General features: G+C 39.2%; 1 protein-coding gene across 3 annotated transcripts; it reads left to right on the plus strand.

Moving 5' to 3' along the window:
• RAD21 (RAD21 cohesin complex component) lies at positions 1-25,354 on the plus strand. Of its 3 annotated transcripts, XM_056331424.1 has the most exons (15): positions 1-159; positions 3,363-3,447; positions 7,275-7,448; positions 9,230-9,359; positions 11,575-11,674; positions 12,739-12,845; positions 13,652-13,855; positions 14,442-14,567; positions 14,766-14,888; positions 16,149-16,372; positions 16,638-16,803; positions 17,182-17,333; positions 18,861-19,010; positions 20,209-20,292; positions 23,528-25,354. In XM_056331424.1, exons 3-15 carry the CDS (start codon positions 7,305-7,307, stop codon positions 23,717-23,719), a joined length of 1,902 nt encoding a protein of 633 aa, XP_056187399.1. In that variant the 5' UTR covers positions 1-159; positions 3,363-3,447; positions 7,275-7,304; the 3' UTR covers positions 23,720-25,354. The 3 variants fall into 3 exon arrangements, with proteins under 3 accessions (XP_056187399.1, XP_056187398.1, XP_056187400.1); XM_056331423.1 differs by lacking the exon at positions 3,363-3,447 and having other exon boundaries at positions 2-159; XM_056331425.1 differs by lacking the exons at positions 1-159; positions 3,363-3,447; positions 7,275-7,448; positions 9,230-9,359 and adding an exon at positions 9,397-11,008.
• Positions 25,355-27,349: the final 1,995 nt, after the last annotated feature.

The raw sequence follows: 27,349 nt of genomic DNA on the forward strand, positions 1-27,349 counted from the left end.
TAAACATCCTGCCGATTTGAACGGCTGGTTTGGGCGGCAGGAAGGGCTGCGGCCGCCATCTTGTTTGTTTGAGTGAGCGGCTCGGCTGGGAGGAGCACAGCGGCTACCGAGCCCGGTCTCGCCAGCCGCCGCAGCAGCCTCCCCCCGCAGCGGACCAGGGTAAGGAGCGGCTGCAGCCGCGCTTGCTCCCGCCGGCCGCTGCCGCCGCCCGAAGGGGCACGGTGGGGCCGGCCGCAGCTTGGCTCTCGGGGCGCTGCCGGCCTACTCCGGCGCGGCTGCCGGCCCGCTGCGGCTGGGCACGGACGCGCCGGCTCTTCGGCCGGGCTCTGCCGGCGCGGGCGGTAGGAGAGGGTAGGCCGGCCTGGCGGCCTGGTGCGCGGCGCTCCCCGGGAGGGACAGGACGGCGGGGCCGCGGCCGAGGCGCCAGGGCGCAGGGCCGGGTGGCTGGGGAGCCGGGGCCGGGCTGGCGGCGGCCCGGGCAGAGCCCCGGGGCAGCGCGGCGTGGGGCCGGGGGTGCGCGCTGCGGGCGGTTTGCGAGCCCAGAGCGGTGACAGCCGCGGAGCCCGCTGACCTCCCCACTCCCACGGGGGAGCCGGGTCACGGCGGAGCCCAGGGGACAACGTGTCGGGGTCTGGTAGCCGGAATAACCTAACAGATCCCCGCTGTGGGCTGGCAAAAGGGGCGGCGGGGCTGCTGCGGGCTGGGAGGGGAAGAGGAGCAAAGTTCCATCTGTCCGTCTTGTATTTTCAAATGTAATTTAACTTCTCACTTGAATAAAGCAGGCTTCTGAATGTTCTGGCAGTCTTCGCCGGTAGTATATGAACTATCTCTTGGTGCTGTGACTGTTGATCTGCAAATGAAAGACCCCTCTAAAAATGCATCTCTTTTGAAGAATTAAGACCTTACTCTAGCAGCTCCTGTGGACATCCATATAAATCTTGCTGTGGTTTTTAAGATTTCCCTCTGATCCTGAATGAAAAGCTTCTGTTAAATATAAAACAAGATGGTGTGCTTTTGCCAATAACAAAGGCAGTTTGGGGTCAATGTGTCTTATTGGTGTGACAGGGTTTCAGTGAATATGCCTTTTTCTTACATTTAGTCACATGAAAGAAAATACTGTAAATTTGGAGCAGTTATCATTCAGGCCCACATTGTGTGAACATGTGCAATAAGCATATGCTTTCATTAATCTCTTCAATAAAACTTGGTACATCAAAAAATAGTGAAACAAACATCAAAGCATTACTAGGGCTAGGCTTGCATTTTATTTTGTAAAGGTTCATTTGTAAATATTTGACGTTCTGTGAAACTTGGAAACACAAAGCTCACTGGTCTGGTTTTAACTAGAGAGGAAGTAAGTGTCATGGGGGGGGGGGGGGAATAAGAGGAGGAGCAAAAAGTTAGTGAGACCTGCAATAAACTCAAATTACCACACGATTCAATTAGTCTTGTCTTGCCACCAGGGTTGCTGATACCATGGGATTTCCCACAGAAATGAGACTAGTTGCCTCAGTTAATATGTGAGTTTAACTTCTTTAAGGCAAAATGTTAAAGTTTTTTACATTTGGGCTGCTTGGGTGAAGAGTGTGGAGGAATAACTGCTGCAAAAGACAAAATAACATAAGGAATTCTATTCTCTCGTTCAACTTACCTATGTTTAAGGAGAGTGTAATACATGGTTTCTGCAAAAAAACCTATGTGTGACTGTGAACTGAAATTTTGCAAAACGTTGGGATAATCGAGATAGGGCTTAAAATTGAAGATTCTTTTCCACTGGATGAATGGATATTCTAAATCTGTGGGTAAAGGCAGGACACCTGCTGAGGTTTACGTATGAAAATGGAGTTGGGGAGTGGGGGGAATTGAACAGTGTTCATAGAATTCAGTAATCTCAAACCGTACAATAATTCTGAGTGATCTACCTTTTGAATCTGTAACTTTAGTGGGGCACTGGTTCTAGCAATTTGATTAGGTGTGTAGTGTATTGTAATTGAAGAAAAGTGAATGCAGTTTCTGTAAAGAAGTGGTATGTTTTCAGCAATTATAGACCTGGTAGTGCAACCTCAGATGTCAAATTTCAGAAAAAAATGTTGATGGGAAAACCACGACCTGCAGACAAGTGGAAAATAGTGTATGCATTTATCAAAAGTATGTCAAGTTGAACTAGTTCAATTTCATCTTTTCAGTAATTTATTTTGTGGACATATGAAATTGAGGTGACTTGTCACTGAACTTCAGTAAAGCTTCAAGTACCACAAAGGAATATATTAAAATTTAGAAAAATGCAGATTGACCAGAGAATTATAAAGGTGGTTGAAGGAAGGAGATGAAATGAGGTAGTGCTGAAAAGAGCCATTGAGCTGTAAGGAGTTATTAGTGGAGTTTGTGAAAACTGGCCCTGTGATGAATTATTTTTTTTTCATTGGCACCAGGTGTTCAGTGTGCTAATGAAACCTGCTGGTGACACATTAGTGCCTGCCTGCACGAGGAAAGTTTTAGATACGTGAGAAGGACTGTATAGTGAAGGATTATGAGTTAAAGTAGAAGAACTCAAAGTACTATTGCAGAGTCAGGGTAATTGTTCTGGACTTCTGAAGTCTGTCAGGGCCAGCTCAGACTGCAGCAGCTGCACAGGGTGAGCTCACCCTTCCCCACATCACCCAGGGCTGGCTTGGCTTAGCAAAACAGAAACGGGGACAGCACAGGAAGAAAGTGTGTGGGAAGGGGGAACCAACCAGCAGAGAGGTTGAAGGATAGCATAAGAACAAATTAATTAAAATGACTGATTAGTTTTTAAACTGTAGTATGGGAGTTGTCTGCTGAGCAGTGGATGATTTTGGTTCAGGAGTAGCCTTACAACAGGAACAAAAGTATCTGCCAATAAAACAAATAGAAGACTGAGCTTAACCTGTGAACTTGCATGTGTATACATAACCTGACCTAGCAGAGTAACAGGCAAGTGGATTTAATAGGCTAGAGTGAACCATGATCAAATTGAAATAAAGCGAATTTTATATCTTGTCAACTGTTAGTTCATTAAGCTTCTTTCTGAATGTCTTGAAGGATGAAACTCAAGCTATGTCAGAGTGCTTTTCAGAGGTTAGAGAGTTAGCCATTCTAAGATGCAGAAGGATTTTAAGACTTAATATTTGTGAATTGATGGTTAAGCTAAAGTTCATAGGTAGCATGTACCCGAATTTCTTGTTGCTTCTTTGGAGAGATTGGTTACCAGATACTCATACGAGAGAATGAAACAGACTGGTTCTGGATCAGACTCTGTGTACTATCTCTATTGTATTAGTTTCCTTCATGTGTTCGGTTACTTTGTGTATAGAATTACAGCTTTTTTTTACACTTTATAGAAAGAAAAATACCAAAACCAAGATTATGCAGCTGTCGAGGACCAATTTTGGCAGAAGAACCTGAGGACAATTCTGGCACATTGAAGTAAATTCTAAGTTAATTAAAATCCAATTTAAAGTTTTGTAAAAGCACAATTTGGCAAGATCAGGTTTTGGTCCCACCTTGCCTTGTGTGAGTACATATTACTTTTGTCTCGGAGCAGTGCAAGCAAGACAGAAAAATGAGTAAGTTCTTAGAACAAATGTTTAAGGTCCTGGTTCCTATCCAGTCAATTTCAGAAATTAACAGTTACATTTCACCGTACAAGCCTTTCAAGAGCCATCAGCTACTCTTTCTTTTGAGGATTCTTATGAGTTGCTTTTGCAGCCAACAACATATGTTTTACACGTCTGCATGAGCTCTGCCACTCCAAGAAACTCCTAGTTCCTTTAACATTGATCCCAATCTCAAATTATGCCAGAAAATCTATTTCTTCTCCTTTTATGCCACTGCATCAGCATGCTGCCCTATGAATTAAAGATCAGACAAAAAGCCTGGAATAAGGAAAAGAATGATCAGAAAAGAAGGAAAATAATCTGGAGAAAGTGAGAGCAACCATTGGGGCCTGCTTTGGGCAATTGTGCTGATGATCTAAACAACAGTAGCTGAACTGCTGCAGCTCAACTTTGTACCATTGCTGGTAACCCAGGTATTACCATACAAAGCAGAGCACCTCCTGGAATCTGGAAGTGACACATTGTGACCAGTAATTAGTGCTTCAAGGAATGAAGTTTTTGTTAATAATGGCTCAGCTTAAAACACACTTTAAAACTCTTTGTAGTCTGATTTTTCACTGTTTATTTCCATGTATTTCACTGTGGCAAGGCTTCATTAATGGATGAAGAGAAACAGATGACCTCTGTTAGAGGCTAGTTATTTTTCATTCATATTCACTCCAGAAGTTTTCAGTACCCTGCACATGTAATATAATCTCTTTAGTCTTACAAGCAAGTTATAGGTTTGATCCATAACTCCAGTATTGAGTGGTAGTCAAACCTAGAAAAAAGCACAAGTAACCTCTTACTGTTTCTGTGCCTTCCCTTGGTGCAGTGGTTTTCAGCCTCTGTTCTTTGATTTAATTGCTAACAAAGTATATGTTTTGAAACCCATTGTCTTATATTAAGTCACCTTATGGGGAGTACTTGGATTGTCTGTTATTTAAGACAGACATTCATAGTGTGTGTGTTTACAAAAAAAAAAACCAAAAAAAAACCAAACCAAAACCAAAATGAAAAAGTTCTGAAATCATTAACCTCGGTGTGATCCTGACACCTTAGTTTTTTAGTTTTTTTGGGAACCTTGCTTCCTCTTAGATATCTTGGATAGCTGTTTGTCTTACACTTGCATGCTGTCTGGGGTTTAAAGTGGTAAGTTGTTTGTCAGAGTTGTCCAGATAGTATGTTTCCATGTTTAACAGGAAATCTATTTTCAGGGTTACAGTTAACTGTATGTCTGAAGTTCTGTGAAGCGTGTGCCACATATTTTAATTATTGTAAAACATTGCTGAATAATTGTGCCAAACTCCATGAATCAAAGTAGGATCTTTTGCAACAGTTGTTGGAAGTTCTTAGCAGAGTAATACAAGTGGTTTTGTTAACAGTATGTTTGTGTTTTCCCTTGTTCCTCATATGAAGCGGTACTTTACAGGCCTGCTGTTACCAAAGCACTCCACAGTTGTGGTAGCAACTCAAGATAGCAAAATGCTGTGCTGTGAAGTTATGTCTCTGCATATACAGAAATACTGAAGTCTTTGAAGAAGCACAAGGGATTGAATTGTCTGCTGACCTTTGAGACAGTGTGATGTCTTTAAAAAAATACTGGGGAGGGGGGAGTAGAATACCTTCCTTTAGATAACGTATTGATTAAGGGGACTTCCAAAATTGTTTTGTTGTGCTTCCTGGAAAAGCTTGCTCATGTCCATCTTTGTGCAGTGCTGTCCTTAGCCCCCACACAATCTCAACAAATAAAAATGTCATGTTTTAGCTTTTATGATTAACATTTTGTTAATCTGCAGCTTTGTTATGACTCAAAGCTATTGGCTTCACTCCTAAGAGTAGTTTTAATCCTTTTAATCCCTATCCACTGTGTTAACTTGAGCTGAAGCTGAACGTGGCCTTTATTTCCCTTAAACCCTCTCCCCTGTGTTCGTTCTTGGCTATGAACAGAATCAGTGGCTAGTCTGTCATTAAGACAGATAAGCTTGATAATCAGTTCTCTTCTCCAAACAACTGTGTTCTCTAATGCAGCTGAAATTCAAAGCTTTCATCATCTTGCATGTTGAACAGTACCAATGAGTGGATAAGAGTATGGAATATGGTACCACTATGATGATAATTTTCCCTATCCTTTATATTCCTTCAAATCCCATTTATTAAAATCAAATAATAAGTTCAAAAAAACTAAGGAAAAAAAAGAATATTGGCCTTTACTTTTAGAGATCTATCCCTAGATCGACAGTTTTTCATTCGTTATCCAGGTATCTAGAGGTCAAGTGCTTCCACTGAACCAGTAATACCAGTGCTGCTTTTGCCCCTATACTTATTTTTTCTAACAGTCGCAATTGTGCTCCTCCTTTTCTTCTTTTTATGAAGCATACTCTATAAATATCAATGGATGTGCCCTAGCTGCTTTGAAACTTGTTTTACCTACAAGTAAATTGATATGGTTTAGGAATTGGCTTCCTGAGAACCTGTCTCTGGCTATCATGTTTACCAATGCTTTGTGTTTCGCCGTCTTCCCTGTTTGCTTATAAGTTGGGTTGGCATGCATTTAGGAAACACTGGGTTTTTTTATGGCTAGAAACTGATGCTGCTCACACTGGCTCTGCCCAGGTTAAGCTGCCCTGCTTTTACTATTGGGTTGCTGTGCTTCCTCTGGCAGTTTTTCTATAGGCACAGAGGATGTAAAAACTGAAAAGCACTTGTTGCATCTCTCCTGTTCTCCTCTCATTTCTTTTTCCCTAGTTACATATATCGCTGAAGAAAAAGCTGTTTGTGGAGAATCTTACACCTGTTAAAAGCAAATTTTGTTTTTTCAAACTTGTAGTTGAGCTGAATCTTATGTTTACCTCATACATGAAATTGGCATGTTTAGATCATAAGATACATTGTTCTGCTTCCCCATGGTTTGATGTGTTGACATCTTATCAGCCCCGTGAGAAAGTTAGATAAATAGATAAAAGGAAATCTGTTTTTCTGGTAAAGGAGAAAGAAGAAAATTAAATCTTCAGGAAGTTTGGAATAATGCGGTCTATTTTCTTACCATTTTTATCAACACTTAAAAATTTTTATCAACATAAAAAAATATGAAGTATTACTAAGAGATTATGAAATGGAGAGCAGTCTGTTCAGAAATGAAGATGTAATTGAACTTTCTGTTTAAGAAAACAGGGTGATGTCCAAAAAGTTTAGGACTATGTCTTTTATAATGCTAAATGTTTTACTGAAACAGTGTAGAATATATACTGGTATAGTAGTAGCTACTGAATTAAGAGCAGAAAGAAATGGAAGTGGTAGAAAACTACCATGGACTGAAAACTGAGACACATTTGTTTACGTTATATGAGTTTGGTATCATTACCATGAAGTTTAATATAGTCAGGATTTTTTTCTTGTGGGATGGTAGAGTGTTTTTAAACTATGTAAATGGTCATTGGTTGATGTTCTTCCTGCTTTGTATTTCCTCTGCAATAAATATATATGCTATTACATGGCCACTTCAGAGTGTTGGCTTCTTAAAAATTTTAAACAGTCTGACCTTATTAATTGAAAAGCAAACATGTGCTTTGCCTACTGTGGGTAAGGGATGTGTTTACAAGGATGTTCCTCATAACAAAAATTCTAGGAAAAAAATAAATGGCTTTCTCTTTACAGGTTTGCACTTTGTTTTAGACATCTGGGACCATGTTCTATGCCCACTTTGTCCTGAGCAAACGTGGGCCGCTAGCCAAGATCTGGCTGGCGGCCCACTGGGATAAGAAGCTAACCAAAGCGCACGTTTTTGAATGTAATCTGGAGAGCAGCGTGGAGAGTATCATTTCACCAAAGGTATCTATTTTACACTGATGGAAAGTTACTTTGTAATGAAGAGAAATTGTGTGTACAGGTGGTAGTTGCTATTTGGGTTGCTGAAACAAAATTCTTAATGTTGCTGTTCTAAGGGGTGGAAGGGTCTGTTCACATGTGAAGTACTCTGTTGCTGTTGACTCTTACTCTGAAGAGTATTTTCTTGTCAGTTTTGTAACGCTGAAATATCATGCAACTGAATTACTAAATGGTTTACTTCCTATAAATGAAGGACTTGTATCTTGATGTACCATGCATTGTTAGAAGCAAATGTCTGGAAGAGAGGAAGGCCCAGGTTTTCTAAGTAGGAACCTCAAAAGGCCTTATGATGACAACTTCAGTGCTGTTACTGGGAGCTGTAGAAATAATGCGTAAGATACTCTTGTTATGCTCGTGACCTAAGCTCAGCCTGTTTCTGCTAAGCTACAGCAAAAAGATCTGAAGTATCGTGGTAGCTTGTGATGTTACTGGTTACAGGAGGATCATTTTCCATATAATAAAAACACTGCGCTGTAGTATAAAAGCCTTGCTTTTGAAGCTTTTAGTTTCTGGTTTTCTGGGAAGCAAATAGACAGCCACAAAACTGAAAGAACATAACACTTCTGTATGGCTGTCATGAAACCAGAGGAAATTTTGAGAAACTTGGGTTTTTAAACGTTGTTTTTCCATCTACTTCTCATGAAAATGAGATTTTTTATTTAAGAACTAGTGGACTGATATGGTTGTGACTTTTGTCACTTAAAAGGTTTCTGAATGTCTTATAAGAAAAATAACTATTTGAAAAAAGTATAAACAAAAAATGTGTAGTAGAATCACAGTGATATTTACTATTCCAGAAAAGTTATTTGCTTCAGTGTCAGCTCTGGAAGCATTTAGAAAGAAAATGATGGTGTTCATGGACTTGCTAATGAGCTGCAGCATTCTTTTAGAAAAAGGAGAGATTGATAGCCACTCTTTCATATATTTGTAACATTATTTGTAACATTTGTAACATTAGAAAGACATAGTATATAATAAAATTTTTGAGTTCTTTTAAGGTTTAATGGTAAACCCTGTATGGCTTAATCTTTCTGAGAGACAGTTATTCCATGTAGCCTCCAAACCAAGTCTCATGCTCTTTCAGACTAAACTACTTAAGAAGAGTCCTCCCCTGGAATTTTTTTTGTTAGTTCTCTATTCCCACAGCAGATGCTCAATTACATAGCAAAGCCAGTGAGGTTAACAAGGAAAGGAATTTAAACTTGTTTTAATGTGGCAGTGTTGTTTATGGACACTCCACATCTTCCACTGTTTCTCTCTGATTTTCTCCTGAACTGTAGGACAGATGGTGGAGAAGTAACAAAGAACAGTTTTTAACAATATTTTACTTAACAAAGTTGTAATAAATGACTGTCCAAATTTTTTTATTTTTCACTTTTTTCCACATTTAAAGTAACAAAGATGTCAGAAGATGATGTGGTAAAATGGGTTTGGTCTTGTCATGTGGTTTTTAGGTTTTTTAACTAGACAGAGCAGTGTTTGGGAATTCCTGGAGTGAGCTGCTACTAATTTACTGATATTTGCAGGTCATACATAAATATTATGTAGAGCGTTGTTTTGAACTGTATACTTTGCATCCTTTATGTCTTCAGTTTTCTGCTAATTTTTATACTTGTTTTAGATATTTGATGTTACTGAAAAACTTATACAAAGCTGACTGAAATTTCATTAAAGGGAAAAAAATAGGCTACATCTAATTCACTGATTGTTCCATTTGTTTATAGGTGAAGATGGCACTTCGAACCTCAGGACATCTCTTACTAGGTGTTGTTAGAATCTACCACAGGAAAGCAAAATATCTTCTTGCAGACTGTAATGAGGCTTTCATTAAGATTAAGATGGCTTTTCGTCCAGGTATCTGTCTTTAAGCACTCTCTGAAAAGTTACATAGTTACATAATGATATTTATTAAGAAGGTGTATAGTTCTACCTTCTTATTTCTGTAGAAGAATTACATAAAGTTACGCAGGTTTATAGGAGAAGTTATTTTCTTTGGCCCAGCTTCAGGCTGGCTATGTGACTGAGTTGTATGCTGGAAAACAACTTCTAATTGAATTCTGAATGAAAACATTTCTTATTCAGTGCTGATTCTGTAAAATCTCAATTATTGTTTTGGCTGTTGGTGGTGTATGATATTAAATGGAAATATGCTGTGTGTTTTTTACCTTCTGTCACAAGTCTGAAAAGGGCCAGTTACATTTACTGAATAGAAGCACAGAAGGGAGCTTTTTCTCATCAAGGGTAAAGTTTGCTTTGCCATGAGTTACGAAAAAGTATAGAAGTAAGCTGGGTTTTTTTACCACTTTCACATTCTAGTTTCTGGAAATAATGTGAACTGTATGTGCATAGCAAAGATATTTTCCCATTTTATGTGTGACACTCAACTTCCCTCTGTGTTGTTGCTTACTCTTAAGATTTTTTCCATGAACATAGGGAGCCATATTAATAACCGAGATTACTTTCCATCCAGCAATTACTTGGCTTACACACAGTTGATAGTTTTCTTTAATTCTGGCCTGGGAGGCTTATTTCCCGCTGGAGTGTGGCTGTGGCAGTGATGCTGCTGGATGCTCACAGCTGCTGAATCATATTCTACCTTTTTAAGTTTATGAGTGTAATAGATTTAAAAGCTGAACTTAATGAAGACTTCCTTTGAAAGGCAACTCTTGAAACCCAGTTGCAACAGTAAATTTGAGAAAAGTTAAGGTAGGTAATGCCTTTATCTTCACTTCCTGATCTTCATGTCATGATTCAGGCTTTGAACTTTATGTAGCTTTCAGTGGCAATTTATTGACTTGCCAGTTTTTTGTTTACTATTGCATTTAACTGCCTCAGGTGATGAGAACACATAAATTTGTCTAATTTCACAAGGCAATCCTCTGTTTTCCCAGTTTTCTCACTCCCAACAGAGCACATGCAGAAGGTGAAATGCCTTAAAACAAGTTCTACAAAAAGCATTATGCTGACCTGAAACAAACTGAGAACAAAGACAGGGGCCTCAGCTTACTAGCTTTGTGGCTTAGGCATTGTCTTGATCCTTTCTGCTCTGAGAATCATTTACATGTTTTATTTTAAGCAGCCAACAGGTTAAAATATTGGATAGCCCTGAAAGAATGGACTAGGTTTCTTCATTACTAGCCAAGTACCAAGATGAGTAAACTGCAGACTCGTGCTGGTTCCTGGTCTCTCCAGACAGTGGCTCTTTGAGTATCCATTGCGGAGGGGAACACAGTGGGCAGAGTGTTTCTGGAGTATCTGTACCTCAGAATTGCCCGTGTTGTGTGGGTCAGAAGACAGAACATAGAGCTCAAGTCTTCTGCAAGTTACAGAAGGAATTGAACCTGCATTTCCCATGCACTTTCAAGTGTCCTGACCTCTGAACCTTTGCATAGGAGAGAGGCACCAACTGCTGGCTCAGTTTTTATGTGATGCCTAATCTGATAGTCATGCTCTGAGAATGCCCACTGAATACCAGATTAAGCATCTCAGGATGATACAAAAAGGTATGTACGTGGTTTAGTTAATCCAGCTCTTTTAAATGCAGAAGCCTAAGAGTTTGTGCGGCCCGAGTACAGTCAGTACTGTGCTGGGACTTTCAGAGCTAATTGAACTGACTAAATGACCAGTTGCAAAGTAGTGGTGCCACTTCTTTACCCAAAACCAGGCTACTTTGTGGCCACTGGTTTACCCAAACCAAAATGTAGGACTAAACTGGCTTATCTGGAGCATCATGATAGAATGATTATGTAGCAGGTACCTGCGGAGTGTTGTGATGACATACAGTGCGTGTGTTAGCACAATGTAGAGCTGTGCAGCTATGCAAACATTATGAAGTGATTCGAGACTTCCACAGTTACATGAAATAGTACAAGGGCTTGAGGGTCTATTTTGAATTTAGACTGAATCTCAATACTAACATTATCTAAGGTTTCTTCATAGGTGTCTAGCATCTGTTCAATTCAGCATTTTAAAGACTCTGCTGGTGCAGGGGGAACAATGCTGAAGGCACAGGGAAAAATGCTGTCCTTGTAAGGAATGGGAACTCATGTCTGACTGTTCTTCTCTGCAGGGGTTGTCGATTTGCCTGAGGAAAACAGAGAGGCTGCTTACAATGCTATTACCTTACCTGAGGAATTTCATGATTTTGACCAACCACTTCCTGATCTAGAGTAAGTTTGGTTTGGTTGGGTTTTTTTTATTTCCATGTAAATGATGCTTGTTTTTAGTTGAGGAGAAGCTGGTTCTAAACAGCAAACTCATAGATGAATTAAAAAAAAAAAAGTCTTTAGGCAGCTTGTATTCTTAAGTCTTTTAATATACCAAGCAAATATGCAATCATCTTTGTATTGAATTTAAGTTCATAGTAGTATGTAATTTTAACCAAAGTTAAAGATGCCCTTACAGAAGCTTTTGAAAAGCTCAAGGTAGTTGTTATCGTTTTAATTTTTCTTCTATGCAAGGCAGTCTATATCACATGTTCGCAGGTTAGGCAAGATTAGTTGCATAGAAGTGTCCTTGTTGACCTTCTGTAGTGGCAGGTACAATTCTTCAAACTTTTTAATACTACTGGGTTACTTGTTTACTTGTTATTATGTTTACAACTTGAATAGTTCTTGGTCTTTAAAGAATTGATGTTACCCTTTTGGATTATTCATAATGGAATTTCTGTGATACAGTTTGCTTTACTGAGTGTTCTATTTGGTTTATTTTTTGAATTAGAGTAGATACTAATCTGAAACTTCGTAAAAATTTTGTACTCAAAGAAGCATACCGTAACAGGCCACAAAGAGTCTTAACTTGATACTGTTACTAAATACGGAATCACAGAATGGTTTGGGTTTGAAGCAACCTTAAAGATCACCTAGTTCCAACACCTTTGCTGTGGGCAGGGGCACCTTCCAATAGACCAGGTTGCTCAGAGCCCCATCCAGCCTGGCCTTGAACACTTCCAGGGATGGGGCATCCACAGCTGCTCTGGGCAACCTGTGCCAGTGCCTCACCATTCTCACAGTAAAGAATATCTATGTTTCCCAGAAGCTTACACAATTTGGATGATAGGTTTTAACCGTGAATGGTCTTACTGTATTTTGTATTCACCATCAGCTTTTTCATAAATTGATGTGTATAGTGTACTTTTTAGGAACCAATTTCACATTTATCTAAGCAGGCTTTATCTGTTGTTAATTTTTTTTAATGGAGATTTTTTTTAATAATTGCCTTCTGTTTGTTTAAGTGATATTGATGTGGCCCAGCAGTTCAGTTTGAACCAGAGTAGAGTGGAAGAAATTACAATGAGAGAAGAAGTAGGCAACATCAGTATCCTCCAGGATAATGACTTTGGTAAAAAAAATCTTGTGTATTATTATGTGTTGCTAAGCTAGTTTGGTAACTGTAAAGTTATGGTTTTGCAATTACTACAGAATTCCCACTAAATACAAAACAAATTAGATCAAACATGCTGTGTCTCCATACATTTAGTTTTTAGTTTGTACATTACAGTTTTACCAAAAAAACGGTCCTCTAAGCTTCAGCAAGCTTCTAGCTGCCTATATAAAGCTGAAGAATATTCAGTCAGGTTAATTAGTGAAGTACTATGTCAATTATTGTATTCACACCATGTTCTGAAAATTTAAGTCAGCCATGCTTTAATCGTAGGCTTGTTTTCAGTCAAACTGTTAGATTTCTAAAGCTGAAGCAGTCAGTGGTGACTAGTTCACATCTTTCCAGTATCTTGTCAATAACAGTGTTCTAAGATCTGAATCAAAGCCCAAAGACAGTTGTATTTGAATATCTAGTTTCCAGAGTATAATAATGTAATCTGTAATTTAGTAACCTTTTTCAAAGGATAATCTAGGTATTGGTGGTGTTGATTTGGTATTGATTTGCTCTCTGTACATGAAGGCCAGTCTCAAGGCATATTTCCTTGATTTCAGTGCAGCTAAAATTTAGTAGTAGGATCTTGCTAAAATCAATTCAAATAAGTATAATAAAATGCTTTGAAGAGGAGATGGTTATTTTTATAATGGTTTGAACTGTATTTTCACCATGAAGTTTGGTCTTACATTTGGGCTTTTGTTGATTGATTAGCTAGGTCTCTTGCATCTTGGTTCTGCAGGGTTTATCGCTGTGAAATCATATTCTTGCAGGTGACTTTGGGATGGATGATCGTGAGATGATGAGAGAAGGTAGTGCATTTGAGGATGACATGCTAGTGAGCACCAGTGCTTCCAATCTCTTACTGGAACCTGAACAGAGCACCAGTCACCTCAATGAGAAGTCTAATCACCTGGAATATGAAGACCAATACAAAGATGATAATTTTGGAGAAGGAAATGATGGTGGAATATTGGGTATGTTTGAGAAATTTGGGTTTTCTTTGTCCTACCTTCTGCCTCAATAACTAGTTCTTGGGAAGACAGGTTTCTTCTTTTGTTGCCAGCATCTCTCTCTTAAGTTACGCTTTCAGCAATGGAATTCTGATTTATGAGTGCTATAGCAACACAGATGATGTGTAGCATGTTAAGCATTGGCATATTTCAAGTGAAGTAAAATTAAATCATCCAGAGCCTTTTCCATTTTATATGTAATGTTCTTTAAGAAAAATCAACATGCAACTCTTCTTGTTCTTTGACTCCTTCCAAGGGTTTAATTAATATGTTGAGAATTTCATTGAGTGCTTCTCTGTGAGGTACTCGAAACCTAGTAAGATCAAGTATGTGTCAAGTGTATTGCAATTAAGGTTATCTGTAAGCTCAAAATTTGAGCCAAAATGCGCCTTGGAAAAGCACTGCTGATTGCTTTTGTGTCAGCATTGAAAATATAGGTTTCCCTAACCTTTGCATTATCTTTATCTGAGTTGTCATAAATTTGTACATCTTCATAAATTCATCTATGCTTGTTTCATGCAAAACTGATTCTTTTATGTGGTTCTTTCAGATGACAAACTTCTCAGCAATAATGATGGTGGTATTTTTGATGACCCACCTGCACTCTCCGAAAGTGGAGTAATGATGCCAGAGCAACCTCCCCACGATGATATGGATGATGATGATAATGTATCAAGTGAGTATGATCTAGGGCTAGATCTAGAATTACTTGTTTTCAGCTAATTTAATTGAGATTCTAATTCCTTAAAAGCACGTTGAGCTCCAAAGTATGAAATATGGTAAACCACTTTAAGGTGTGGAGGAGGGGATGGGAAGGGTAGCACAGTTTCGTAATGTTTTGACATAGCATGTGGTACTTTTTCTTAATTGGCAGTGGGTGGACCAGACAGCCCAGACTCGGTAGATCCAGTTGAACCGTTACCAACTATGACTGATCAGACAACGCTTGTTCCCAATGAAGAGGAAGCTTTTGCTCTGGAGCCTATTGACATAACAGGTGAGTAGGCTATTTGGGAGTATTTTACTTCAGTCATCAGAGACCACCTTAGCTTGTTGGAGTGGAAATGAGTATCTAGCCCTGCTGCTGACTCTACTTCTCAGCTGGAAGAGAAACCAAGGACCAAGTGCTGAATTCCTTTTTATTCTAACTGTAGCCTTCCAGTACTTTCCAGGTAGATCTCTTACGTTAATGGTCCCGAAGGATACTAGTTTGTAGTTTCTGCAGTTAGTATGTATAGCAGCATGATACTGTAGGTTTTGATAAACATGCTAGTTAAAAATAAGGGTTGGAATAGACCATATCACGTCTTAAATTCTAATACAGTATCTAGTGCAGTACAGTTCTTGATACACTATGTTTGATGGCCAGGAGTGACAGTTTATGTGGAGATGAGTGCTCCTCTAGAGATTCATAGCTTTAATGAACAACTGAATTCAGGAGATGCATCTTTGTATTTGAAGTTCTGCCAAATAGTGAAATTCCTTGTCTTTTTCTTTCATGCAAGACACTTTATTATTTTAACTGGTACTGTATTTGGCTCGTTCTAAACAGATCCCTGCTTTATTTCAAAAAACAACAACCTGAGATCTGTAAAAAATGTAGTTTGTCCTGTGTTTTCAGACTGACCTCCAGGCCCTGACTTACTGCTCGGCCAATTAAAAAGCCCTAGCGCTGCCCTCTGGTGGCAAGCTGGCAACTGAGGTCCTAGCTGATCAGCTGGGACCAGCAAAGACTGCGTTTGCCAGAGTTTCAGGGTCTGCTGCAGAGGGCCAACCTGTAAGCAATTTACAGTAAAGTCATTCTAGAGCAGAATGAGAGGTACAGGTAAGATAACCACCCGCATTAACACTGCCAAAGCTCAGATAGGGATTAGGGGGAAAAACTTGATGTGGTATTTTGACTCTTGTCAGAGGGACCTTACATCTCTCAGGGGTTTGCAGCTGAAAAACACCAGTCTGGCAAGCAAGCCATGAGGGAGGGAGGTGTGTGCAGCTGAGGACATTGAGGCTTAGGTAAATTCAGTAGAACTACAAGAATACATAAGAAGAACTTGTAGGTTATGGGACAGCGTTCATAGTGTTTGACCTTTCATAGTGCTTATGGCTTTTCATTCTTTCTCCCAAAGCTAACGTTGCCTTAGATTCTTGAGGCAGCTTCATACATGGGCATGTAAGACCTATAAAGAAGCTGCAGGATTCTTCTACAGTGTGATACCTGTTTGAGCTAACATTCTTTACTTGCTAAAAATCTCAACAGTCAAGGAAACCAAAGCAAAGAGGAAGAGAAAGCTGATTGTGGACAGTGTGAAAGAACTGGATAGCAAGACTATTCGAGCTCAATTAAGTGACTACTCTGATATTGTTACTACTTTGGACTTGGCACCTCCTACTAAGAAACTGATGATGTGGAAAGAAACTGGTGGAGTTGAAAAGCTTTTCTCTCTGCCTGCACAGCCTTTGTGGAATAACAGGCTACTGAAGGTAATGTTTTTGTGCAGGTTCATTTCTAAATGGACTATATTCAGGATTGTGCCTCCTATATAGTAAACCTCAGCATATGAATAATAAATATTTTAAGCATTGGTGTTATCGGTTACAGAAATAAATGATTTTTTAAAAAATGTTACTACTGTTGGAGAGGAGCTTAAAAACTGGGAAAGGAAGATGGCCTGTAATTACTTAATCTGAAATTAAATTAAGGACACTGAGAACTACAATAGTGAATAATGTAACTTTTCCCCTGTAGCTCTTTACTCGTTGTCTTACACCTCTGGTACCAGAAGACCTAAGAAAGAGGAGGAAAGGTGGAGAAGCTGACAACCTTGATGAGTTCCTTAAAGATTTTGAAAACCCAGAGGTTCCCAGAGAGGAGCAGCAACAACAGCAGCAACAGCAGCAACGAGATGTTATTGGTTTGTGTCTTGTCAAAGATGCTCTGCTTTTCCTCAGCTTATTTTTCTCTTTTGTTTGTGCTTTATATTAAGTCACTAAAGATTATGAATGAAGCAAAGGGCTTTGTAATGGTTATTTAGCTTGCTATACAGTTTATGACTTAAAACAGCTTTTTTTTCCTGGAAGTAGAAGACACTTAGAGGTTCAGTTTGATCCAGTGGATTAAGTGGGTATTGGATCCAGTTGTATACACATCTGTACCAGTTTTCTTTAAGTCACTGCAAAATCTATGCAGGCTGTTAAGAGTGCTTAATTCAAAATTAAGAGCAGATTTGACTTAGTAATGGAATTTGAAAATGTACCAAAGTAATTAAAACTGGGTTTGTTCTGGAATATAGATGAACCTATTCTGGAAGAACCAAGTCGTTTACAAGAGTCGATGATGGAAGGCAGCAGAACCAACCTGGATGAATCTGTTATGCCACCTCCACCACCTCAGACAGGTGTTAAACGCAAACTGCAGCAAGTAGAACCAGAGCCAGTGTTACCTGTGAGTAAGATTTTGTTTGCGGGTTTTTTTGTTTTGGGAATGAGAGATGGGTAGTGTCTTTTGAGCAGGAAGTGACGCCGATCTGAGGCACTAGCTTTCTGTGGTATGAGATACGCTGGAGTAATGTCAGAGTCTTTGTCCCTGTGTAACCTTTATGGTGTTTTTCTTAAGTGGAAAGCTTACGGAAACATTGAAAATGCAGGTAGGATAAAGAAATAACACTGTTTCCTCCTGAAAAGAAGTTTTCAAGAAGTGTATTGCTTACAAAGTTATCAAGTTCTCCTGCTTGGCAAGTGTGTAAGGACAGCTTTCGCTGACAAAGGAAGGATTGTGCTAGCTGCACAAACTTGCTTTTTAAGATAGTTCTAGTGTTCCAGGGTTAAGGGTTCAAAATAAAACTTTGGTCTTCAGGAAGGATTTCCTAGTTGAGTTATGAGTGGACTTGGAAACCAGCTCACCTCTACCTCTTCTGTGAAAGCCGTGATGCAGCGTGAAAGGAAACCGTATTTTTGAAGGGGAGAGGAAATGGGCAAAATGAAAAGTGTATTATTTTTGTGAATGCTTACCTGGTGAGAACAGTCCTGGTTTATGCTTTCTCGTATTTATGCATTTTTTTAACGCCACTTCTCAGATGTTTCTTGGCTAACAGGTTGTTTGCTGTAGAATGAGACTGTTAGAAGGGTGGCAGCTGGTGCTCCTCTTGGCCATGTCATTTGGTGAAACTAGCATTGACAGACTGTGCTGAAGTCAATGCTGTTGATGTGTGTTGGGAATTCTTTGATCACACCAGCCAGATCAGGCCTCTAGCAACATCCTTGTAGCGATACCTGCTGTATGACTCTAAACCAGAAATTACTTTGAGCTTTTTTAGGGTGTGTGTATAAACAGTTCCAGGTGTCAGGGTAACTTTACTGGTAGACACTTAACTGTGTATAGATGCAGGGGGAGAATACTATATATTGATTTTATTAAAAATGATTACATAAATCCTGTTAAACTGCTTTTCTGGGTTTTCCTTTTTATATAAATATCATCTGAGTGATACTTGAACACCAAAGTCACTCATACATTTTTTTGAAGCTTTACAAAGTACTACATTTTAATTCCTTCGTGTTTGTATTGCAAAGAACATAATTTTGATATTTTGAAGATGTCTTGTTCCAGTGAGTTAAAGTGTGTTCATATAGCACAGCATCTGGTTATGTGGGATTTTAAAGTTGCATGTGTGGATCCAAGAAATGAGATCAGTTGTTAGGATGGTGGACTAAGTGGAGCTGTTGGAAAACCTTTTTCCTTTATAGTCGTATTTGTAATTTCTGGTTTGAGTAGAATCTAAAGGATTAAAAATAGATGTATGGACAGCAAAACAAAACACATTGCTTTTCATTTTTCAAAAATTAAAAATTCTGGCAAGTGGCTAAGATTTAGAGGCTTAGATTTTGTGAAACTGATTTGTAGCATTAGTGTTACTGTAAAAGCACTGATAAAATTACGCTGTTGGTTTAACTGTATTGTGTACTCTTAAAGCATCAACCATCACAACAGCTGGAAATACCACCTGTAGAAATGCCTCCAGAGGAGCCTCAAAACATTTGCCAGCTAATACCAGAGCTAGAACTTCTGCCAGAAAAAGAGAAGGAGAAAGAAAAGGAGAAAGAGGAAGAGGAAGAAGAGGAGGTAAGAACTCTATGTAGAAATGGTTTATGTGTTCCCCAGCACTATTTGACTGTAGATTCATTAAATGGCATATGAAAAAAATATTCGGTCCTTACTTGGGAAAGTAGAACCTTTGGAAATGTAGATTGTAAAATAACAAGTTAATATTAATTATATTATTGCATTTAATAATGTAATGTATTATATATGTACATAATTATAATAAATAGTATAAATACATTCTGCTTTGAATTAGAGAGTTCTCCTGTTCTTACACGTGGTTGGATCAAACCACTATATATTTATGCCTTATACAAGAAGGTTTCACCTTCATTTTATGGTTCCATTTTAAATAGCTCATGCCACTTAATAGGAGTATATTCTGGTAAGAAAACCATCCATGTCCTAAAATATGATAAGTTGTTTCTTAGCTACGATATTTAATATTCTGGGGATATAAAATCAAACTTCATTGATTCTTTTTATTTTATACCCAAAATGCATAGTCATTGGGTTTTTTAAAACACTTATTGCTGGAAAAAGTGTATCTGGACATGTGAAGTACGGGTTTTCTGCACTGTTTGAGGTTCTTGAGTTAAGACCGGAAACAAAGCAGATATTGCTTGCATGTGTCTCTTTTGTGGTCATTTTTAAAAATTGCTGATATGAAATAAGTTCTTATTTCAAAAGCCGTATGTAACACATCTTCCATAAACATTGCTCTGTGTAGGTGAACGCCCCATAGGACATGGGGAGCTGAGTTGCTACAGCCAGCCTTTGCGGCTTTTAGCATCAACCTGTTTTCCTTTTCAATGGTTCTGTTCCCGTAGTGAAATGAGAACACGGCTGTGTTTATCAGTGTTTACGAAATAAAAGCATTGTTGAGCCCGTGGTCAGTACTAGCAATCCAGGATTAAACTGAAGTGTCTCTTCTCATTCAGCTGTCGTGACTGAACTTCTTTGTTTTACTAATCGTCAGCACAGCATTTTGAGGTATAATCATAGCAGTAGGCAACCTTACTATGGTGCATCAGCTTACATGTGTATCTTCCTCTGTCCCATTTCCTCCTTTCCCAGATGTGTCCTGTGACTCAAGTTGTCCAAACCTGGCTTGATGAAAAGAAAAAATTCTAGTGATATCTAGAAATAACTTTTTAATTTCATGACTCAGTGGATGAAAATATTATTTTGTAAATGCGTGAATTTTGGCTGCTTGCAGGAAGAAGACGGCACAGGGGGTGATCAGGATCAAGAAGAAAGGAGATGGAACAAGAGGACTCAACAAATGCTTCATGGACTTCAGGTACATGTGATGATTTCCTTTCTCTTAAAGTAGCTTGTGAGTGTGCTCACCAACACTTTTGACCTGAGTTAAATGGTTAAGAAAGAGTTTTCATTGCAGTAGATGTTACGGACTTAAAATACCAGTTGTGTCTTGGAGAAGAAGAAAAAATATGCTTGTGATTGATTAAATCATAATATAATTGTCATTTTTTCCCAAAGAACGTCTCAAGGTGATTTTTTTTTCACCTAATATGTTTATCAACCTTTGTGTCCACACTTGGATGTGCAAGTACGACTCAGAGAAATTCAAATTTTAAAATAATTGGGTTTTATTGTGTTTTTAATGAAACCTTAGCACCTCTGACTTTGTGCTCTGTGACCCTAGGCAAACCCCATCGAGGTCTAGGGATAAAACCATTTTACAGGATGTTTACTCCTGGCTAGGCTAGTTTGAAAACTTCCATGCTATGATAAGCTGAATCAATAACTGCAGGAATCTGACCTTGGCTGAAGGTTCAGCATTACTTTTGAGTATGTGGCTGCAGTCTGCAGACAGATAATCTTTGTAGGATGGGTTCTTGCTTGCTAGAACTGAAGAGCTTTTTTCTGATAATTGAACACCCCTAGTATACACTTGAACTTAAGCGTAAACTGCTGTTTGCGTTTAGGTCTTTCTATATGTTCTTGGACTACCTTGCCTTTCAGTCTAGTTTGTGGTTCTGTCCTGGTTTCGGCTGGGATAGAGTTAATTTTCTTCTTGGTAACTGGTACAGTGCTGTATTTTGGATTTGGTATGAGAATAATGTTGATAACACACTGATGTGTTAATTGTGGCTAAGTAGTACTTAACTCTAAATCAAGGACTTTTCAGTTCCCCATGCTCTGCCCGCGAGGAGGTGCACAAGAAGGTTGGGGGGAGCAGAGCCAGGACAGTTGACCCGAACTAGCCAAAGGGATATCCCACACCGTAGAACGCCATGCTCAGTATATAAACTGGGGGGACTTGTCTGGGGCTGCCAGTTGCTGCTGGGGGACTTGGCTGGGCATCGGTCAGTGGGTGGTGAGCAACTGGATTGGGCATCGCTTGGGTGTTGGGAGGTTTTTTTTTTCCCCTTTGGGTTTTATTCCTCTTTTTATCTCCTTAACAACAACTATTGTAATGAAATGTTTTATTTCAGTTATTAAATTGTTCTTATTTCAACCCATGAGTTTTACCTTTTTCCCATTCTCTCCCTTATCCACTGCAGGAGGGAGGGGGGAGTGAGCGAGCAGCTGCTTGGTACTTAGTTGTTGGTTGGGTTTAAATCACAACAGGTTCCTACCTACCCCTTTGTTCCCTGAAACATTTTGGCAATTCCTGAGATTCTCCTGTCACTGAAGTGTTTCGGTTCCATCTCTCTAGGCTGTTTTTGTTTGCCAAAGTTGTCCTCACTTTTTTATGAAATTGATAGGCTCCATCTTTGCTGATAAAAGCTCATTGTCGTTACTGTATCTCTGACCTTCCAGTATAGTGGATTGCCAGGCGGTGGGTGTGTGTGCTGCTGAGTTTTCAGTAACCTGACATTTAGCAGTATTTTGTATTCTATTAAGTTTCTCTAAAGTATAATCTAATCAAGCAAAAGCTTTACACTTCTGGACAATGTTACTAGAGTTATACTGTAAGAATTACTTGCTTACATCTCTAAACAGTGAAACCTTAATTTTAAACTCCTAAATAGCCTTTATGACACTTAAATACACTTGCACGTAGTTCAGATTACGTTGTAAACTAGTATGATTTAAGTTAGTTCTTTTGCAGACCTGCAAGAATTCTGCTAGTTTAAAAGTGAGATTGTTTTAAACTGTTGTTGCAGTTTAACCTTGGTAATCAGCTCAGCCCCACACAGCTGCTTGCTCACTACCCCTGGGTGGAATGGCAGAAAGAATCAGAAGAGTAAAAGCAAGAAAACTCATGGGTTGAGATAAGGACAGTTTGATAAGTAAAGCAAAAGCCATGTGCTCAAGCAAAGCAAAATAAGGAATTCATTCATTGCTTCCCAGCAGCAGGCAAACATTTAGCCATTTCTAGGAAAGCAGGACTTGGGTACATGTAATGGTTACTTGGGAAGAGAAATACCCCGAATGCACACACACCCCCTCTTTCTTTCCCTCAGCTTTTATTGCTGAGCATGATGTCATATGGTATGGAATATTCCTTTGGTCAGTTGGGGTCAGCTGTCCTGGCTGACAACTTGTCCCCTCCCAACTCGTGTACCCCCCAGCCTGCTTGCTCCAAAACAAAAACATTTTTTCCTGTCCAAAACATAGAACTGTATGAGCTGCTGTTAAGAATCAACTGTCCCAGCCCAAATCAGTACAACTGTCGCTTAAAAGTTATTTTTGAAGTATACAGATGTTTAGTTGGTAATGTTTTCCTTGCTGAATGTTTCATCACAATTTCTGAAAAGAACTTCAGAGTTCTCTTTGGACCATGTCTAAGTTTTGGGGGTTTTTTTTTCCAATTCTTTCTTCCATGTGCCCAAAGGAGCATCACACTGGATGGCTGAAACATTAAGTCAGTAATGAGATTTGAACTTAAGATCTGTTTAATATAAAGTAATTTTGTTTGGCCAGCCTCATATCTTTTCATCTAGTAGGTATTCCAGAGCAGACGGTTCTGTTTTAAATTGAAGACGTCAGTTGTTGTTCTAGCCAGCAAACAGATGTATTTTCCTGATATTTCTTTTTTTTATATTCTGGCCAAGACTTTGAAAAAATGTAAGCGATTTTTGGTACTTAGTTTCAGACAAACGGAAGAGTTTTAGAAATAAAAAGGCTCTCATCTTGAGAAAATTATGCATCTTTTAAAGAACCTTAGCTCTTGAAATTTTGTTTTAAACAAAAGATCATGATTATTTTTGGAATTATTTTTTTTTTGAGAAATAAACCAGGTTTGGTTTTTTTAATTCCTGTTTAAAAATAGTTGTCCTGTAGTCAAAAAAGAGTGGCTAGCTACTGGTGCAGAAATAAAGTCTTGTGCTATACTACGGTGTTTCTGAAATAAGTTAAAGACTGATATTTTTCACACATCTCTGGGAAGCCTACTTGGTTGCATTTAGATAAGATCCTTATAGAAATTTTGATGTACATACTGTAATGTCCCCGTGCAACGTAGAGTCCTTCCCAATCCCTCAGTGCCCTTGGGGTGACAACAAACAGAATTCTTGTTGGTATGTAGTTCTCTAATTTGTGGTATCAATGTTTGTGTTTTTCAGAGAGCTCTCGCTAAAACTGGAGCAGAATCTATCAGTTTGCTTGAGCTGTGCAGAAATACAAATAGAAAACAAGCAGCTGCAAAATTCTACAGTTTCCTGGTACTTAAAAAGCAGCAAGCTATAGAGCTGACACAGGAGGAGCCTTACAGTGACATCATTGCAACACCTGGTCCCAGATTTCATATTATTTGAATGGTTAGATGCAGCAGAGCTAGTGTTTGTTTCACTAGTGCGTACGTGTATTGCCCCATCTGTAGGGCCCACAAGACCATTGCAGAAAGTTTAGATTTTATTGTCTGTATAAAGTCCTTGGTTTTCTTTTGGGGTTATTTTGGTTTTTGTATTTTCCACTTTCCACTTAAATTTTTAGTGAAACTGCTGGGGTGGGTGGCTTGAGTTCCAACTGCAGAAACCAGACAGCTCAAGGACCCAGGTAAAGATTGTTTTAACAGCTCAGAGCAATGTGTGCAATATTGGTGCATGTAATGTTGAGTATCAATGAAAACGTCTTACGATAATTTGCCTAGTTGATGCAATAGTGATATTTTTAACCTATACAGGTAAAACCTGAACGGCCAACCTTTTGTCTGATTAAAAACTTTGCCAAACTCGTCTAAGATGTTCGGTCTGCTTCTCATAGTAGTGGGTTTTTTTCCCCTTCTCTAGATCTTTGTGCATACCGTGGGTCTCTTAAAGCTGCCAATATGAAAGGTAGTGCCTGATATGTCAGCTTGCTTTGTCACTGCATTTTTGCAGTCAGATTTTTGTAGCCCTTGATGCTAAGGGGAAACGGGTGTCTGTGGAAAGCACTTCCTCTACGTGATACTGTTGCATACATGAAAGGACAGAACACGTGTTAAGCATTTTAGACGAAACATTCCTTTTCACTTATCACCTCATTATGGTCCACTACTGATAATGGCTAATTACTGTTAATAAGCGTCAAATAAAGACTCTAGTAATTTCATTTAAACCTTTTAAGATATCAAAGTGCTTTAGGTTTGTTAGAGCTGTATATAAACTCCAGACTTTTTAAAACAGACTTCTAGATTGTAAATTATCTGATTTTTATTAAGCAGGCATATGAAGATAAGATTAAGAGAAGCTGGACAGATTACCTTTGTAAAGATGCTAAATTCAGATACCACCTGTACCGAATGGGCAACAAACTTGAATAAACAGTACAAACGGGCACAGTTCCACTTAATTGTGTAGTGTTTTAATGGCTCTTTGGATATATTTATGGTTTTCGTATCAGTTTTTCCAATAATGCACACTCCTGTGTTCAAAACATTTTCTCAGTTTTGTAAAAAAGTCCCACTTGATTTTACTTACAAAGAATGAAGCTTTACTGTTAGACTAGGTAGCACCAGAAATCATGTGAATATGTTGATTATGGAAACCTGTCTTAACTTTTTTTTAGGGCAAAATTATTCACACTGAAGGTTCTGGTTTTAATGTTGGCACTTTTGTGAAATAATTTTGGGACTCTGAAATTTAAGTGTATACTCAACTGTAAAATTATGTGAATGTTTAAAAAAAATCGGAGACTACATGATGACCATGTTTTAATAATCCTTGAAAAACTTAATTGTATAAAGTTACTGCAGCTTTATTTTCAACATGATGTGCCTGTAAAACCATGATTTTCCCCTTTGTAAAAAGAGACATTGTAGATAACTTGAATGTTTAATTATAGAAAAGGTCATTAGTTTCTTGTTACACATTTTTAGTCTGTTTTTGTTGCTTTTCAAGGTTAATATTCTTGAAAATAGTTGATGCTGTTATGTATAACTTTTCTAATAAAAGTTGTGTTATAAGCTGTTACGGTACTAGTTAGGTGTCTTGTTTAAATACCTTTTATTTTTGCAGTAGGGACCTGGTTTTTACAGGTTGGTTGTTGGTTTGGGTATTAGGAGTGGAAGTGTAACGACTTAGGTCTTTGAGAGATTTAAAGCTTGAATATGTAAATGGATTGCTTGCCATTAGGAAGGAGAGTTATTTTACTGGCCCTACTGTGGTTTTGTTCAAGCGTTCTATGCTAGGAATGTCTGTGTGGAAAATAAGGGGAGACGGTCTATAAAATGGGATTCATCTCCATGCCAGTCCCTTCTGAATGCCGGAACGTACCCAGCTGGAATTCTTTTAGCTCTGCTGTTCCCTTGCTTCTAGAATTCCTTTTCCGTGTGGGTATGTCGGTGCTTCTGAAGCTATGTGTTCCTGGTAGATCCAGACATTTGGATCCAAGCCTACAGAAGCAGTGAATCTCCTAGGGAGTCAGGCGGGGTACCTGCAGAGCTGCTGCAGAGTCCGGGGTAATGAATTCTGTTTGACGTGGGCTGTCTCTGGAAGCTGAAGAACCAGCCTGGATCCAATAAACTGCCTTAATCTGGGCTCCACACAGAAGTGCCAGTGCTGCTTTTGAGCCACCTGTGGAAGCAACCGGGCTGATTCTGTTTGTGCTGTAAGTCTCGTGGGATGCAGGCTGGCCTGTGTTGTGCCGGCCTGAGCGTGTGTGTGTGCATACAACGTGCCTGCCAAGAAGAAAGGACTTGGTTTTTACATTCCTTTGGGAGGAGAGAAGTATGGGAACTCAGGTACTCAGGCTACCTGGAAGGTAGCTTTTCTGCCTTTTTCCTCTTACATCAATAATTACGACGTTTTTATCATCAGTTTTGCTCTTTGTTCCACCACTGTGGTCGGTGCTTATGATGAGTTGATTTTGCACAAATGTTTATGCCCGATGACAGTAAATGTCACCTGAGGTGATGAATGCCAGCGCTGCTTTATAACGTACAGTATTTGTTACTGGTTTTGTACGTGGCCTGCGAGCAGTACTGACAGACCTGGTGTGTGTTGGAGAGTAGGCTGATCAGCTGAGTGAGGTCTAAGGAACGGTGATGGAGAAAGCGTTTGTGCTCTACGTTTCTCCGATATCTGCAAGAAGTGTATTCTTTATTCTGTTGTGCAGACAGGTGGTGAGATGCAGAAAGGCTGTCTTGTGCAGCATTTACTGTTTTCCCTATGACTGCTGTTCTGTACAAAGATATTAGAGTACTTAAAGTATAGCATCTGCATCTTATTATAGTTCCTCTTCAAATAAACATCTGAGTGGTTTTAAAGGAATTAACTGTAAGCGTTCAGTTAGTTTTTACTAGATAAGAAGCCATTTTCCTAGCAGTTCAGTGAGACACCATTTACTTGTCAGAAACGAGTCTTCTTGTGAGGGATTTAATTTGATGGATAACATTACTGTAAAGCGTAGTCCTTGCTGCTTTACCGTTCAGGCTGGAATGTCTCTGGTGTGTTTTGCTATAGCGTTACACTGCACCGGTGAGGGGAGAGAACTGCTGTGAATACCTCAGTGCTCTGTCTTTCCCCCTGTCAGCAGGTTTGTTCTGTCTGCAAATCTGAAGTATTTACATCAGTGACTACTGTGGCATGCCCTGCTTTCCAAATTACTCCTTTTTGGTGGGTGAAAAAGAAAACAGTCCATGGATCTAAGGGAATACTCCTGCAAGGAAATTCAGTTGTTGAATGAATTGCTGCCCTGTATGGCTGACCACCTTGAAGACACACTGCTCCAGCTCTCCCTCGAGAGAGCTCTGTTCTCATTCCAGCTGGGGCAGAAGGGAGGAAGCCAGGCAGGTAATGTTATCCACATCTGTAGGTTGAATAGCTCTCTGCTTCTGGGATGGGTATGAGTAGAGGACTCGGTAATTCACAAGGTGTTTTGCAAGGCAGGTTCTAACCTGGCTAAAAAGAATTTGCTGAAGGTATCACTGGAACTGCAGGATTTTAAACCAACTTGGTTAGCAACCT

Source organism: Falco biarmicus, chromosome 3 (genome assembly GCF_023638135.1).
Source record: "Falco biarmicus isolate bFalBia1 chromosome 3, bFalBia1.pri, whole genome shotgun sequence".
In the NCBI taxonomy this organism is placed as follows: domain Eukaryota; kingdom Metazoa; phylum Chordata; class Aves; order Falconiformes; family Falconidae; genus Falco; species Falco biarmicus.